Here is an 18,116-nt window from a genome sequence, read left to right as displayed (position 1 = left end):
GGTCTAATTTTCAGGGAGCATAGAAATGCAAGAAAGTTCTTAGGAACAAGCTGCAAGGTCTTGCTTTTCCTTCTTTCCTTGATCTTTATTCAAAACAGCTTAGATTGATTCAGTCAGTATTCTGCTGTATACCAGCTGGAAGTAATCTCCGGAGGCTGAAATCTGCTGAGATGAAGAAGCAATTTTATTCCAATATTTTCAGAGAAAGAAATTGAAAGAGAGAGGTCATAAAGAGAAATTTTAAATTCTGGAATTTTAATTTAAATGTGACAAAATGAACCTCTACTCTGATATCTGTGTGCTATACACCAGTGTGGGAAGAAAAAGAACTATGAATTCTGTGAGTAAGCTGAAATCGAGCTTGGATTACAAGTGTAGTTGAATACTGCTCTAGATTTTATATTAGTTTCAGCAAGAGCTTGAATGCACTGAAGTTGCAGTGATTGTGAAAGAACGGTATGAACAAAACTGCTGATTAGCTTGAGATGCATGTATGCAGTTTAACTGCTTTCAGTGATGCAGGGGATTAGCAGTTGTAACAAGTTTATTTCAGGAATGAAGTAACCATCTTGGAAAAACTCAGAGCCATGTGGTGCTCAGATGTCAGCTTGGCACTGACCTGTTAGCCTGCTGATCAATTGGCCCACGTGGAATACCAGAATTATTTGTGCTTTTATCACTCTGGGGTTACGTCTATATCATGGCTGGCTCAAATCCATGCTTGCTTGCTAGGATTTATTTATCAAGTTGGCTTTAACTTCAGAAATGATAGCATTTATTTGGAGTTTTTGGATATTAGTGATTATCAACTGGTTTAAATGAGTCTATAAGTTAATTGAAGGTAAAATGTGACTGAGGATGAGCAGAATATTCATGAAAGGGACATGTTCAGCCCTTGATTGCCTTCATAAAGTTATGTGGATGCAATTAAGGTCAGAAATACCAAATGAGAATTTGGAAGCTCTGTTCAAAGTCTTTTCACAGCTCTGATCATGTTACTAAGATAGAGAATTTCACAATTGCATCTCCCCCACAAGATGTGTCAGTGGGATGTTCAGAGCAGTTGTGCAGATATTAACTAATCCATGTATCCCTCCTCTGGCAAACTCATTGCTCTGATCAAGCTTCTCTTTCTGATGGGGGAAACTGAGGTAGAGTAAAAAAGTCCCTCATAGCAAATCACAGCTAAAGCTGCATTCTTGGCATTCATGTCTGCCCTTCTCTTACCTTAATCCACAGAAGTATTCCAGCTTTTGCTTCATCTGGTGCAGTCAGAACAAACCTTTCCTGCCAGCTGCCCTGCAATGTTATCGTTAGGGAGACAATGGTGCATTAATATAGCTGTTGTAGGAAAAATAAACAGTCCATTTAGTTTGACGTGTTTACACTGGTTTATGTTTGCTGCTTCTGGAGAAAGTCCATGTAGAGGTGACCCAGGGTGATATGCTCCCTGCAGTGGTTTTCTTGTAGTACTGTAGTATGACAGTGCTCCTCTGTGCTGCAGGTTTGAACCTGGGTAGGAGCAGCAGAGAATGGGAGATGAGGTATTCCCTCAAGAACACATACTCTGCTAGCACAGAGGCTGGGGAGATCACAACCTGCAGCGCTATCTCCTGCATCCAGCAGAACTTCCCTCTGGAAGGGGACTGGCTGCTGGAGAAGTCCCATTCCTCTGGGGTGTGAGGGACAGGTGAAATCGGGAGGAGACATGAGTAATGCTCCTCTGGTGTGGATAGATGGGAGAATGTCTCAAGGTGCTTCCTAAACAGCAGGAATCAAATCCAACACAGAGTAAGCCACATTTTAAAAGCATTCCAAAGCAAATTCAGATGCTATTATTTTATTTTGGGCAGCTTTGCTTCCTCTCATCAATCAGTGGGACCCTATGCTCCTGCCAAGAAACATGCCAGCCATCTGGCAGTTTTTATTTTTATAGTGATCCAATAACTACAAAGCATGCCAGGCTATTTGTACCATCTGCCACATAAATGTCATTTCATCAAAAGGGTGGTGGACACCTGGGGATCCAGAGTTCAAGAATCCCTTTTAAAGGGGAAATCATTGCCTCCCACAGGAAAATAGAGCTTGAGGTTTGGGTCTCCCTCCCAAGTGACCAGTGCAGGAAACAACTGTAGTATTCATGGCTCCTAGACCATTCTCTTAAATTGGTTATTTCCCCCCCCTGTTTTTTCCTCTTTCTGCCTTTTTCAACTGTGAGGGTATAAAAATGACTACTATAAAGTTAACATGTGGATGGACATTTCTGGTGAAGTAATAGTGTCATACAATTTGTGACAGAAACTGTTCAGGTTTTTAAACACATTTTCTGCATTTGTAAAGCTAGAAATGACTTTGGTTTTCATCCCATTTGTAGTCTTGTTCCATAATTCAAAAGGGAGGATCAATCAATACAGTTCAAGATGCTCACCAATGGGCTTAAAAGCAGAGAAGCATTTATAAAGGGGAAAGTATTTCCAGCTGTCTGATCTTGCAGCTAGAGCTCTAGAGACAACCCACAGCATCTTTAGGGAGCCCAGAATTTTGAAAAGGCTTGGGGATTTGACTGAGCTTCTATTTGCAAAATCAAAGACATCCTAAATTTCTTCTTTAGGGCAATATGTGTGCGTTTATTTATTTCTCACTGTTCTAGCTGAGTTTGCCAGCAAGTTTTGACAATGGATGGCTGACTGAAAGCAGAATGCATCTATGCGTGTCCATAAAGGCTGTTCTGAAAATGTCCTAATATTGTCAACTGTTTTATAAATAAGGGGAATTGGTGTGTAATTTACAAGTTTGGAACATTGTTTTCCTCAATCTCATGGTGCAGTTATTAATCAAACATTGCACTCAGGGGGCATTTAAAAAGCAGTCTGAAAGGATAACCTTTTTTCTTAACTCTCTCAGCCAGCTGAGGTTCAGATTATATACTCCAATACGACAAAGAAATGGAAATAATGTGGCATTCTCTGATTTCTGCTGGTTTGTAATTTTAATATAATTACTTTTCACAGCATGCTGTTCATTGCTGGGAACATAAAAAGAAAAATGCCTTAATCCAGTAATTTTTCTTTTGTGTTGCATACTTAAAAATTGGATAGGCATTGCAGTTTTTTTGGTCCTTGTTTATTACCACTGACAGTTTATTTAACTGAAGAGATCTCTACAGACAGTTTAGACAGCTCTTACACGTCAGATGAACAAAGATAAATCAGCTCATGTGCTTGTTCTAGCATTGCTTTGTAAACTTTCTTTGATCTTTCTCACTCTCTCCACTTGCCCCTCCATTTCATTGCAGTGGATTTTGTCCCCGTGGAGGGACACATCTCGCTGGTGTGGTCACAGTTTGACTGCACATTATATTTCTTTTGTCCTTTCTATGCTCATCTTTCCTGAAAACTGAGCACTAATCTTGATTTTTAACTAAGAGTCATTGTTCATTCTTCTGCTATTCCATTTCTATGCCAGTACAGCTCTGTTGATTTTCATGGAAAGGAATAGGAAACTCTCTGATTCTGTTCTTAATCCCGTAGAATTACATGGAAAAACTTGAACTAATGCTGCAGGACACTAAACTCCTCAAATTCTTTAGAGAATTGATTGGTTACTTACTCAATTTCACCCAGAAGAGGAGAACAAAAAATTACTCTTTATTTTGGAAAAGCACAAATAATGGTTGATAGAACTCTTTTGTTTGAGAAGCATGAAATAGGATTCTATTTTAATCAGAATACTTAACGAAATAACATAAACTTCCTTTCTATGGTGGAAATGAAAGCTCTGAGCTATTTGGCAGGTAGGTCTTCTTGCTGACTAAACTATTTCCTCACACAGTATAAAAATGTTATGATACTGCGCCTTTATCCATCACTGTTCTCTGTTGTGTATCTTTAGATTTAGTCATTCTCTACTCTTGAGTTCTGTTTGTCTCCTGTATTGGTCTTTTTATGCCCTCTCTCCCCAAAACGTGGTGTTGGGGAAATGCAGGGCTGGGTAGCTGACGGCTCCTGGCTGTGGTGCAAGCCACAGTTAGCCACAGTCCTCAATTGAAATGGATGTTTCTGAATCAAATCCCAAGCCTGGGATAAGGAATTTAGACATACTAATTTTCATTGAATTTTACTGGGAGATGGGTATTTAATTATCCTCAACTGCTCTGAAAAATCTCAGACTTGGAGTCTGGCAAGAGACCACCGTTTCTTTGCCTTCAAGCGTGTGCTGGACCCAGACTGGGCTTTATTCTCCTTGCAGCCCTAACTGATGGACTTCATTATGGCTGTTAATTGGAGAATAGGATGAGCTTGCTTTTGCTGGAACAAGGAAGTAGAAAACAGATTTACAAGTCTTAGATGTATGGGCAAAAGTAGCTCCTTCAGGTTCCCAGAGGATAATCTGCTTTAACTATAGTGTTCAGCATCTCTTGAGAAACACAAGTATTAGGCCTGAAATGAAGGCAGAAAAAAACACTACTTTGTGTTACAGAGATATGAGGAAGAACTTGCAAATATCTGCTTTTCTGATCCCCAAACTTTATTATAATTTGGTACCATTTCACAACTTGAGTCCTCCTTCCCTGCCATGCTTCCTTCAGGCTTTATTTGAACTAAAAACTTGCTGTGTGAGATCTGAAATTAATAGATTACCTACTGTTTGATGACATCTTGCCCAAAACTATTTTTAAGGATGACATGAGCTTTTAAAAATACTAATTAATACCTTGGCAGAATTAAATGATCAGCCACCAGGCTGGGCTGGCTGTAGGAGAACAAGCCTTTAATCCTGAAAAGCCCCCTCTGTAGCACCTTTATTGCTGATCACTAGGAGTTGTGGAGTTAATAGAGAATGGGAATTCAAAAGCATTTCTCTGGAAATGGCTGATAAAGGTATCTGCTCTGCAAAGCATGACTTGGAGAGGCCTTTTTTTCTCTAAACTTGTGGTATCTGATACATTGTGGCTTGAGAAAAGAAGACTGAATCAAGTTAGACTTTTTTCCCCCCCACGAGAGTAGTGATTGTGCGTTGCTGTTAGGTATGGCCCTGCCAAAATCCTTGCGGTGGTCTCAGTGTGTAGACTGAGCCTCCTGAACTAAACACAGATGTTAATTTGAAGAAACACATTGTTATGTACCTAAAAAAGTGCTTGGCAAGCTGAAGGAAAACAGAGATTTGTATTGTTGTTATTGTTTAATATATAAATAAAAGCCTCACTGGACTGAAATTGAATTTCAGCAGCCTTTCTGGAGGCAATTAAAACCATTAGCTTCATCAACCAAGGCCAGCTTTTTAATGTCTCTGAAGCACTGTGGCTGCCAAAGTTAATTATTCATCCTTTTCTTAATTGGATTCAGACTGCATCTTAAAGGTGCAGCTTCAGTAGGGTTGGCTGAGCCTTAATTTTTCACCCCCTACCTCTTCTCTCCTCCCTCCCTCCAAAAAATGTCTCCTAATATATTGTTTCAAGGCTTTGTGGAAGGGTTTGAGAGTGGATTTCAGCCGAGGTCAGTGGGTGGTCATCTCATGGCAGATCTCAGCCTGACAAACCACATAAAATCCATATGTCATTAAAAGTAACTTCAAGGTAGGAATGTTTTCTGAGATCGAAAGCTGACTGAAAGGGACATTAAAATAGAACTTTCTCTTATATTTGGACTTAGGGCAAAATACAATTGTCATGTCCTGCATTTCTAGCAGTAAACAAATAACTCTGGTTTCTTAAAGTGTATACACTGTATAAGCACATGCAAAAAATACATTGTGTTCTACTGGTAAGTAACACTAGAATACAAATGATAGGTACCATATAGTCCTAAGATTGCAGGGCTCAATTTTTAGGACTGTAAAACAGGTTTTGGTTCAAAAGCTTGTCTTTTTCTGGAAAAAGATTAATTGCTTTTCACAAAGGAGTTTTCAAAAGTAATTTAGACAATGAAATTACTGCTTTTGATAGCTAAAATTGTGAAGTTGTAATTTGGTATACAGACAAACCCTTTCAGGATCAGCTATGGCAAACCTTGGCTTACGTATTTGAACTCAGCCCTTTGTCTGACGTGTTGCCTCTACAAAAACAGACATAGAGGGGATATTTTGCAGTATGCAAAGAGGAAAACCTTAGATTAGTAGTTCTCCAAAATGTCCTTTCCTCTGGAGGGAGCCAGAAGTGCCCCCTTAGCAAAGCAGAAAACATGCGGTCAGTTGCCTGAGAGATGACTGATGAGGAAAAGGGGCAGGAGTACAAATTTCACACAAAAGAAGGGGACACTGAGTAGAAAGGCCTGTGTTGCTCTTGTGCAGTTATTTTTAAACAGAGAAGTTGGATGTCGCTATTTTCTTGTTATTAACAGAGTCATAAAGGAAAAATATATATTTGCAGTCTGAAATGGTATCTTTCCAGAATCATTTTTTCAGGCCATCTGGTTGCCTGCAACTTTCCAAGGTAAAAATGTTAAGCCATGTGCTAACTTCTCTGATGTGGAAGAACAAGGGTGAGACAATAGGTGATAATACTGCAGATGGGTGTAACTTCTGAAACCATCAGATCTTTGCCCATGCTATTAGCGACACTAGTAAGGTGTAAAGGGTGTTACAGCCTGAACTGGAAGGGTGGCAGTTTTATACAGCGTATTAATTTTTGATCTGACTTTGTTAAAGCTGAAACTAAGAAACCTCTTGGTTTTAGTATGCATGATTACTAGCACTCATGATTCCATGAGCTCTTTTCCCTGCTTTTCAGCTTACTGCAGAATATGAGACCATCTAAACTCAAAGAAGCAAAACCTTCTAGAAGAGTAATATAGATTGGAACAAGTGTGAGAATCTGGCTCATGGGACTACTTCACAGATTGCTCAATGTTTTATTTGGTACTTTTTAATGCTGTTTTCTTTAGTAATAGCATTTCAGCTTGATTAGCATTTTTGTGATGTCTACAAGATCATACCACATTACTCTCTCATATTCCAGTTTTCAAAAAGACAAGCTGAGGGAAGATGAAATCAGCTCATATCGATGCTTTGACAAGCTAGGTATTTCTAAAACCTGCATGCCTGTTAACCCTTACAGTGTGAACATAGGCATACAACATCCAGCTGGGCTGTAATGGATCGTGTGAACTTAGTACTGAGACCTGATATTTTAAATACAGGTTCTCTTCTGTCTTGCACCATATACCTGTATTTAAAAATGAGGCCCCACCCCCTGGAAATCATTCCAGGCCTTCTATTCGTGCTGTATCCTTCCCCCCCACAATTCCTGTCACCTGCAGAAAGGAGATGATTTCACTGGCTGGAGTTGTGGTGAACAGGGACAGCTCTCTTGTGCCCTCCAGCCTGACAGCTATTGCAGGGCTCTATCTTTTCCTTAATGAAAATTGCTTCAGCATCATCAGATTTTGATTGTGTTTACCACAGCAAGAGCCATTTCCTTAGTTCATAGATGTGGGGACACATGTAGGTTGTTTTAGATTTGAATGAATCTTCTACATGTTGTTCATTAGAGGGTTGGGTTTTTTTTTTTCTTTTCCATTTCTAAGTAATACAAGTTCCACTTGGGAGAACCTGATGGATGTGTTGTCTTGCCCTTCAGGGGTTTCTGGAGGAAGACTGAGCTAAAACCCAGAGAAAGACATTTTTAGAGGTATCTTAGTTATGACAGAAATTAGTCAGAAGAAAAGTTGTTTATGTGATTGTTATCTTTTATTGGATTGTTATGGGGAAAAAAAAAGGCTTTGATTTTTGCCCATTTCCACAAGATGGATGATCTGTATTTTTTATACTTGTATATGGCAGTAAAACACTACCTTTCCTTTGTAGATCTTGCCCATCTTTGCCAATGCAGACACTGCTATATAAATCTAAATGAGCACTGAGGAGCTTTGACCTCTGTAGGGAGCATTTTCTGGCTGCAGATGTTGAGGGCTAAAGGAGTGAAAGACAGCTTTGAACTGCTGAGAAATACTGATTTCAGAGTGACTTGAAGCTGGAAAAGCTTCATCTGCTTCCCTCCTCCTTTTGTAGAGCTACAAGCCAACTGTCACAGGAGAAAGAGATGTGTATTAGAGCAATCAGGAAATAAGGTCTGTGCATTTTGGACTTGAATATCTCTGATGAGGAAATAACTTTGAAACTGCACAATTTACCACACAAATTATTCCTGTTTCAGGTATCTCTAGGGAATGAGGGATGATAGGAACTCCTTTGTGGAAATTATATGGACTTTTTAAGCTGGTCCAGCACACAGAACCCTTTTGTTTCTGTAATTGATGCTGTCCAAATCAGGGAAATGTGAGTTTGTCTGAAAGAGAAAAAATACTAAAGAGCTGCATCATATTTCCTAAGAACTGTAACACCATAGCAACAGTTGTCTCTCAGTGCTGCTGGTACATCACTTAGTAGTTCTGATTGCTGAGCGAGCCACAGTCTATTCTGCTGTAAAGATTCCTGCATGTGAGCTGGTACCATTGGCAGATAATTACCAGGAAAATGTATATTTACAACACATCAGTTTTGTCTGTAATTGAGAAGATTTTTTTTTCCTCATACTACACTGTGTGTTGTTTCTGACCTTTAAAATGAATTTTAATGGAAAGTTTATTGCTAGAACTGGTTGGATTTGATTAATGAAATTGTTTAGGGGGGGATTTTTATTGTGTGTGTGTAATATACTAGAAAATCCAAACAATGAGAAAAGATTACTTTTTATTAGCGTTACTGTAAAAAAATTGGAAGATACATTTTTCCTTCCAGTATTTTTCATAATCAATATATATTTTGAAGGAAGTTTCAGCTAGGAATTTAATTTATAGCAAAACATTGAAATAAACCCAACAACATTAGAACTTTTTGTTTGAACACTTTTTTTAATGTTCAGTTTATGAAAATGTCAATTCCATCCAGATTCAACTCAGGAAAAATGTCTGAAAATTCTTCTGAGATGATGAAACTTTTTCCTGCCTATCTCTGTTCTCCTTATTATGCATTAATACTGCCTGGCTCCCTTTGTTTGGGTGTGGCTTTTTGGTCATTCTTTTATGAGAACTTGCATGGAAAATTAAAGCAGACATTCTGATTAATTGAAGGTGAATAGTCAAAGCACACTGTGTCCTGTCCCCCCACCCTGCCCTGAATCTATCCAGGTTGTAACACAGATCCTAGCGGCAGTCACTATGCAGATTAAACGTCCATGAACACTTAATTACTTCTACAAAAGGTGCTTGTAGATACAAGCAGAGGCTGAGACAAGAAGATTACACTCTGACTGCCCATGCTGGGTCTTTTCTGCGGTTTTCCATTCTGTAGATGTCAGTCCAGCTCCTTCAACAGGCACCAAGAACATGACACTTTAAACAAAACAAGTGGGCTATAAATGGCCTGTGATTTATGGTTATCTTAGTTTGTCAGTTCTCACTGCTGTGAAGCACTTCTGGTATTTGCACAGTGATATAAATTATTGCAGCATGAGAGCATTAGCAAAGTGCCCTGTGAGTTGTGAAAGATCTCATTGCTGATATGTTTTGTCCAGCCAATAAACTGCTCTAATCTCAGACTTGACAATATCAAGCAGCAGAGGGACTAACTTATTCCGAGGAAATCCTGATTAATGAAATAAGAGAGAACCAAAATGCCAGTGGCATGTAGATGCTCTGGCTGTGTGACTGAGTTTGGAGTTGGCTCTTAATTTCCTGTGTTAGAAACGCAGCGAATAATTGTGAATATAAGTGCATATATGGGCAGATGGAGAGGGAAATGCTATATGCAGGGGGACTGACCTGTGGTCCTGTAGTGTAATAAATCAATTAACAGCTTTTATTCTGTGGGGTTTTTTTCCTTTGTGTACAGCTAACGAGAGAACACCAGGTGGCCCTCTCCTCCATCACTTACGTTGGCTGTGCTCTGTCCATCTTCTGCTTGACGATCACGCTGGTCACATTTGCTATATTGTCGTGAGTAATTTTAACTTAATATCTGCTGAATAACTGTTATGCAGAGAGCCAGCAGTGCATTTCAGGCCACTGGTTGGGATCCCTGCTGTTACTCAGGATAAAACAATGGCTATTAATTCTACCACTTTTCTTAATTAGATTCCGCACATGTATTTTGTTACAGTTGGTTGGTTATTTCTAAATTACTTTCATTTCCTGAAATGGATGATCTTTATATAATAAGCCTTTTCCATCCTATGAGGGATCTTTGGAAGTTTTCTAAACTCTTAATGTTTTGCCGTAGTTCAGGAATCTTGCAAGGAGGCTTTAGGAGGGCTTGGTCTGGAGCTCAATGCAAACATCATATGAACAAGGACTGTTGGATCACTACTTCTTCTTGCCCCCTACATACATCTTTGGATTGCTTGCTGTGTGCAATTGGTAGTTCTGCTTCTCAGCTGTTTTGTGTGTAAGGCAGTGTGTTTATAAAGGTATGCCCAGAAAGGAAAGCTTGGTAGGCATTAGCTGACCCACTTAAGTTTCATACAGGTTGTACACAATTACATCATATAACCCATATTTCTTTTCAAGTACCTTGCTGTTCTCTGTTAGGCAAGTTTTCTGATGTGCTACTTTAGTAGGATGAAGGACACCATAGCCAGTGTGAAATTCATTCCACAGCTTATGTTTAAATCCTCTGAAGCCTCCTGCTTGTATCATTGCAGACTTTTCAAGGCATCTCTCGCTGGGAAGGTTTTCTGCCGCAGGGCACTTAGGGTTCTTTGTGCCTCTCTGTATTTCAGTAGTAAAAACTGAGTCTGAGGCCCAGCTAGGCTTGATACAAACATTTTTGAAAAAGCATTCAGAGAGGTTTCTGTCTAAATAAAAAATAGAAAACCTGACAAAGGGTGAAGTAACTTGTCTGAGGTTGCGCAGCAGACTGGGAGCACAGCGAGGAATGGGATTCTTGTCTCCTTTTGCACACTAAATCATGTTCTTCCTGCTCGAGAGTTCAAGTTGTGATTTCTGTGCCTAAGCATGTCTTTTGGACATCCTGCTAAGAGGCCAGTTTCTAGGAAAAAGGACTTGCTGGAACCCAGTAAACTGATTGCAGTGTTTGTTTGTTCCAAAACCCGTATTATTTCCAAGTCTCAAGACCTGTGTTGGTCATACTTGGATTAAGTGCATAGCTATGGCAAAATCCGCTCTAAATAAGCTCCACTTCTGCGTATTTGGCATTGCGCTGTTGGCACATTTAGGCTAAGTGGAATTATCTGCTCCATTTTTGTCTGAGTGCAAAACTGGGTGTTAAAATGTTTAGAAAGGCAAAGGAAGCAAATGGAGATGGTATTGCTGCAGCAGGGCTGAAAACTCCTCAAGAAACTAGAGGCAAGCAGAAGACTTGGAAAGAGAGCCTGACTGTCACCGGGTTAAGCACCCTACCTACATATAGGCTCATTCAAACTGCCAATTAAAAATAATTTGATTAGGTTTTCACTGGAGAGCAGGGCCTCATTAGACAGCTGAAGTGAAATTTTGCAATGTAGTGTTAGATGACCCTGAGGTAAGTGGAGAGGAATCTGGCAAGTTCTTTGCTACCCTGTGTACTGGCAATGAGGGCCACTTCCCAGGAGGGCAGTCCTGCTTGCCTTCTGGGTAACAATGTTCCAGTTTGTTAGAAAGTCACTGGCACCAGGCAGCATAGCTTGTCTCTTTGCATTATCTTCTGGACATCAATACGGCTTGTTGTTTTCCTCTTCACTCCCTTCTAATGGAGAACTGGCTACAGTTGTGCTGGAAGAGCTGCACTGACAGGACACAACTGTCTGCACTGTCCAGCCTGTGTCACCCAGCTGCAGGGGACATGCACAGTGTGTCTCCAGTGGTTGCAAAAGTCATCACTCTCCAGTGTGATACAGCAAAAAGATGGGAGCGTGCACTGTTGTGTGGAGGAAGTACTGCTATTCACACAGCCAAATGGCCCAGGTCTCCCGGAATGATGGAAGCTGGTGGTAGGGCCAGGCAGGCAGTATGGATTGAAATAAAAAAACTGTTATTACTAGTACTGTTGTGTTTTTTTTTTTTTTTAAGTGAAGAATAAAATTATGCAAAAGGCCCATAATGTTCAGATAAATGTTTTTGTTTGTTTTCCACTTCCCATTTCTGGATGAGAACAGAAACACGATGTCACAAGGCTCCCAGGAAAGCATGTTCTTGTCAGCTTTCCAGCTGCTTTTTGCAGAGCCAAGAGAGATATGTTCACATGATGTTGTAATCAAGGTCAGGTCTCTGTCAAGATAGGCACTGCCCATCTGCATCAGTAGTGATAGTTCCTGTGCTCTAAAGCTGATAATAGTAAAGTCATAATTGTAACCAATGTCTTTTCACATTTCGTTATTTTTAATACAGGCAAATACCAACAAAATAAAACCAGAAATTTTGGCACAGTATGGACTAGATGGTGCAAGACAGTGTTCTTTCTGTGAGGTGCATATCTGACTTTCTTGACGGTACAGCACCATTCAGGATCAAGCCCTTTGTTAGTATCTATCACATGTCATCAGCAGAGCTAATTAACATGTAAATCAGTCTTTCTGCTGTCTTTAGAATGGCAGAAGAATATCACAGAATCAAATAAACCAGTTAGGTACCACTCCATCCTGGTGGAAGGTGTGCTCAAAAGACATCACGATAACCCTCCACCAAAATGAATGACCAAAGCCAATCAAAATGCTTGCTGATAACTCATAAATACATTTGTGCTTCTTGAATATTGTTTTATTCATGTCTTTCTATCTTTTGTCAGGTCTGTCAGCACCATCCGCAACCAGCGCTATCATATCCATGCTAACCTCTCCTTTGCTGTCTTGGTGGCTCAAATCCTGCTTCTCACCAGCTTTCAGTTCAGCCCTGGAACAGTAAGTCCTAAAAAGAATAATAGTGGGTTTTGCAAGGCATCTTCGTGGAATGAATATCTCATGCCACATGCAAGAAATCGTCTTGCAAGTAACATCTCCTGTTTTTAACATGTCTTAGCCAAAAATTATATCCTACAACACTGGATATAGCTTCTGTGCAGCCAGATAGTGTTATCACGGTATCTGGCTATGTCTGGATATTTGCAAACTGAAAGAGATACACACCCATTATATCACCATCAAAATCCCTACAGTGAAGAGAATGGTAGGAATTTTGTATTTAGGTAGTGTATTTGTATTTTTGTTACAGTTTTGGTTTGGTGTGGGGAGGGTACGTGTAGGTTTTTTAATTGTCTGTTCTCTGCTAGGGTACAGTTTGCCTTTTTTTTCCACATTAAAAAGTTCTCTTATTCTTGTTGGAAGGTAATGAGCTTCCTGATGTAGCTGTGGCAATTTATTCTGCTTTCTTGAAGAGCAAAACAGAAAGCCTTTGGATTTTTTGCACATGAAATTTTATTTGTGTGGTAGAATATGCTGTTTTTCTGAAGAGCAGATCATGGTCTTTGCTCTAGAGACATAGATTATTTTTTTTAAGCATCATTCATGTTTATTTGAGCAGTGGAATAGTCAGTGAGAAAGGTAATAGAAACTACTGCTTAATTAGCCACAGCATTACTTCCATGTAAGAGTTTAATCTGAGATCCTTAGTACTGTAAAACATGTGTATGCTTCTCCTGGCATCTAAGGCAACCATTTGAACAAATGACAAATACCTTGCTGTTGCTTATGTGGTACTGAAACACTATGCATGTATAGATCACATATATCAGAACTTGAAATGCAGATTGATTTTATGGATCAGGTGGGAATTCCTTATTCAGAGTACCATTAAAACTGGCATCTCAACCAGCTGGGTTAGATTAAGACAAATACACCATGTTAACAGTATTACATACTAGTAAATCCAGTTTGTTTCCACTGTTATGTTTAAAAAATGTTAAAGTAACATAAGGTCTGTTGATGGAAAATCCCACCTGCAAAAAAAGAAGAAGGAAAACTGGTTTTTAAAATAATCTTCCAGGGTGCTTGGTTTTTGTGAGGATCAAAACCTGGCTCCTTTGGTGACCAGCTATTGCTCCATCTGACTTTTCACAAGCAGTGAGCAGTTTCTACTAATTTTTGATTCTTTTTATTATCAGTACTATAAATGAGGCTTGCACACTCTTCATTTTGCCAGTACAACAAGTACTTAAATTTATTTTCAGCTCAGATGGGATCCCTTGAGCTTCTGTTACGTTTACAAATAACAGTAATGTCTGGTTTTACATAGGCTATTTTTACATGAAGCACTTTGTAGAACTAAGTTCATGCTTTTTTGCTGTTTAACATTCAGGTAGGCCCTGAATGAGTAAGATCATGTGCAAGGGAGAAAATGACAGGTAATGGTTTATATGTAAATGAAATGGAGACAATAGAGAGCAGCAAAAGATACTACTTGAAACTGATGACAATGGAAACCAGACATTAAAATAATCCTCTCCAAGTATAAAGCTAAATCTCTTTAGAAAGTACATAGACTTGAGGGCAAGAAAACATTCACTCAGCATAACAGGGTGTTTTATTCTCAGTTTTTCTTTTTTCATCCGAGTCACTTCAGATAACATGTAAAAGCCCCTTTACACTTTTTCAGGGCCTGCATCACCTCCAGTCTTTTCAAATCTGTGAAATACTAGTTGGAGGTAGGTGGAGCCCATGTTCCCCAGAGACATGTCCCAGTGTCCACTTACATTTATCATACGCCTTGTCCACACAGAGATGTCCTGCTTGTTTAGTTAAGCTAGTGGAATGCTCACATACATTGAAGTTACAGTTTAATAGGTGCATATTTTAATTTATCTTAAACCTATTCAAGACTTACTTAAATTGAAAGTAAAATTAAATTGAAAGTTAAATTGCAAACAGCAGCACCCAGAAAGCAAGACTTGTTTTATAGCACAGGCTTTCTGAAGTGAAACACTTATCTACAGAAAACTTGGACCCAAGGGGTTATAAAAATGGTGTACTAAGTGAAACACTTCAGAAACAGACTCCATGGGTATTTCAGCCCTCTCTCCTCTGTAACAGAAGTAATTGTAGGGCACAATACTGTAAAGATCTTAAAGCTGAAAAGCATGATCTACATACTGTCTGCTGCACTTTTATTTTTATTGTTTTAATCTCTTGGGATCAGGGATCTTGTGATTCATCCTTTTATTAGTCTCATGTCCTTACCTTCTGCATGCTCTGTTCTCACTAGTTCTGGCATCAGTTTTAATACCTTTAAATGCTGCTTTAATTGGACTGCTAAATGGTATTTTACAAAAATAGGGAGGCTGTATTTACACTAGAAGGTATAAATTTGTTAGTATTGTGCTTCTGCCAAAAAGACTTCTAGTGTATCTAGTGCTAAACTGTTTATAAGTGCCCTTGCTTGAGAAAAGGACACGTGGTACCAGTTTGTGTGAGGAGATACAATGAAATAGGGAACAGCACTGTGGAAACAGGCCCTGAACTGGCATCACTTTCTTGCATCACGGCCTTTAGATGCTCCATTGTCTCCCATCTCCATCTCTAGGGTTATTTAGTTTTTTATTCCAGATATGGTATACAGTATTCTGCTGGTAATTTCAAATGTATTATTTAATAACTCAGAATTTATATTGCAGCAATTTTCCTGCTGTAGAGTAGAAGTAATTTTTAACCACAAAACTCTTATGGACACAAATAGGAATTTTGTCCTTATAATACATTCAAATCCTTTTTATTTTTGAAAGCTGGTCCTTGATACCTAACATTAGTAGTGCTAACCCAGTAGTCTTAAATGATCATGGTATATTCCAGGAAGGCAATTATTCCTAAAACTAAGGTATCTTTTTACTAGAAAAAGCAAGTCTCTTCACACAAAGCATTTTCTTCCTATGCTGACAAGTCCCTAAGATATATTTGCTGTCCATGTGCCAGTCTTACGACTTCCCTTAGACTTTCAGCATCAGATGGATTTCTTTCTTCAGAAGGTTTTGCGGCCTAGTTACTCTCTGCTATAAATTACAGTCTACTGTTTTTAACAGAATGCTAAACAGAGGTGTCCATTTCTTAAAATAATTAATGATCAACATTTCTTCAGGCTAATAAAACCTTCCAAAGACCTGAGTGCATGTTTGTGGAAGAAAGTAAAGTATTATTTAGACATAGAAAAATGGACATTCAGGTAGAATGTGTTAGGCATCATTGTGTTTTTCCAGCACAACTAGAAAATGTGTCCACTGTTTGAAGTTCTGCATCAGTGTTTTGAGCTGTTTCTCACTCAGTACTCCTGCATTGCATTGCTTAAACTACTTCAAAATCGGGAGATGAAATGAGCTACTTTTGTTTATGATATATGTACATGCATAAATTCAAGACTGTGTGTCTAAGCAGCATATAGATTGCAGGGAAGGGCATTTTCAGAAGGGCTCTGTATAATGCAGTAAGATTGCCACTTGAGAACACTATTAGAAGTTGAACGTATGCAAATGTACCTATCTGTTTTAACACCGTCCTCACTAAACAAGTGACTCCTATTTTCTGAGAGGGTTTTCTGAGAGTCTGCTTTGCTTTCTTGGCAGCTATAACATGATGTGCCTTGCTGCTGGCTGGACTGATTTTTCTATTTCCACAGACTCAGTAGTAGTCAGCTGTAAGAGTAACAGTAATGAGAACTGTCTTTTTACAGGCAGTCTGCTAAAATTAGTGTGCATTATATGACATAGCAAGGGAGCTCTGTGTATTTGTAATATGTAAAATCTCAGCTTTTCAATGCCTTTTTCAAGAAGGCAATCCTGTCATCTAAGAATATCTTTAAAGTAATTAAGGTGCAACTACAGAACGAGTAGCACCTTTGCTATGGATCTTCTGTAAAAAAAATCTGCAAATCTCTATTATACAAAATCATTTATAGGACAGTCTCCAGCTACTTCACAGTGTTTTATTTTTCTGCTGTTCTGCAGTTCCTATTGTTTGGCTACCTAAAAAAGTAGTATCTATTTGACAGAACTAGCTTGTAAGTCAGCTTTATGTTGCATTTATATTTTCATGGACTAATCTTCTAGTAGAAATCAAAAGGCATTAAAATGGATTTCAGAGCCTTATAAAATTAACAGGAAAGGTTTTTACAGTTTTTGTCAATAAGCAAATCTGGTTTAGTTATATGTCACCAAACACTGCGAAATACTACAACACTTACAGATCTCACTTACATGAATTAAAACCAAACTTACTGCTTTTTAATACATTTAGTCACAGTGGATTTGCATTAGAATGTCCTTGCACTAGCACAAAACTAGCTGACTACCAGTGGGAAGGTATGGGAAAGCTTTAATTTTAGTTAGACGAGCAAGTCCCAACATTTTAATTTTCATTAGTATACAAAATCCCAAATCAGCAACAAAAAAGAATAGAATGCCAGCACACAGCAGCTAAGCTAAAGCAACAAAGGGAACTCATGATTAACATCTGAAGAGCAGTGTAGCAGAAGGACAGCAAAGTGGTTCATACTGGTAATGCTTCCTCAGCACACAGACTGCATCTGCCTGGATACCTGACTGTGACATGACAAGGAAGGGGAAAACCCTGGAGGGGGGGAAAAAGGTCTTCCCGTTTGCATGGGCAGCATGCAAGCAACCCCTCTGAAATTCTGTAGGTGTCACAGAAGGGATGTTACAACCACCAAGCAGAATGACCGTCATCAGTATGCTTCAAGATGCGAACCACATATAGCTGGGACTTGTTCCAAGAGCATGTTTAAAATGTGCCTTAACTGAAAACAAACCAAACAAGGTTATCTTGTGGTAAGATCGTTGGCACTCACATCTGTTCAATTACTGCACTATGAGCAAAACCACTTGTGGTGAGACATCCTCGAAAAGCAATTAGGGAAAGGAGAGTGTGCTGTGTGAATACGTGAGGAGTGGGGAAGAAGAAAGGATTATTTTTTCTTGTTCTTGTCAAGTAGGCTGATAGGAGACTTAGAGAAAAAAGGTCTCTTTGCAGAGCAACTTGCGAAAAAGCCAGGTTTTAAGCCCAGACTGCATTATCTGTAGCCCACAGTAAGCACTGAGGTGGGTGTAAAAAGGACTCAAGAGGATGTTTTTACTTCTTGCTGCATTGCCTTAGTCATGGCATTCTTCTCTTTTGGGGCACTTCAAAACATATGTTACAGTTTAAATTGAAATGGTCTAGTTTACACAAGGTGGGCTCACTTTCTAGGTGG

At 39.1% G+C, this 18,116-nt stretch overlaps 1 protein-coding gene across 1 annotated transcript in view; it reads left to right on the top strand.

The window, feature by feature from the left end:
- Window positions 1-18,116, top strand: part of ADGRD1 (adhesion G protein-coupled receptor D1) — a 143,510-nt gene that overhangs the window by 82,591 nt on the left and 42,803 nt on the right. The window contains exons 17-18 of the mRNA XM_031047898.2: window positions 9,829-9,932; window positions 12,718-12,829. Of these exons, the coding sequence (XP_030903758.2) occupies window positions 9,829-9,932; window positions 12,718-12,829 (216 nt within the window). The remainder of the gene's footprint in view (window positions 1-9,828; window positions 9,933-12,717; window positions 12,830-18,116) is intronic.

Source organism: Melopsittacus undulatus, chromosome 12 (assembly GCF_012275295.1).
Source record: "Melopsittacus undulatus isolate bMelUnd1 chromosome 12, bMelUnd1.mat.Z, whole genome shotgun sequence".
In the NCBI taxonomy this organism is placed as follows: Eukaryota; Metazoa; Chordata; class Aves; order Psittaciformes; family Psittaculidae; genus Melopsittacus; species Melopsittacus undulatus.
The sequence above is the reverse complement of the archived record's forward strand: the minus strand, read 5'-3'. Positions and strand labels throughout refer to the sequence as shown.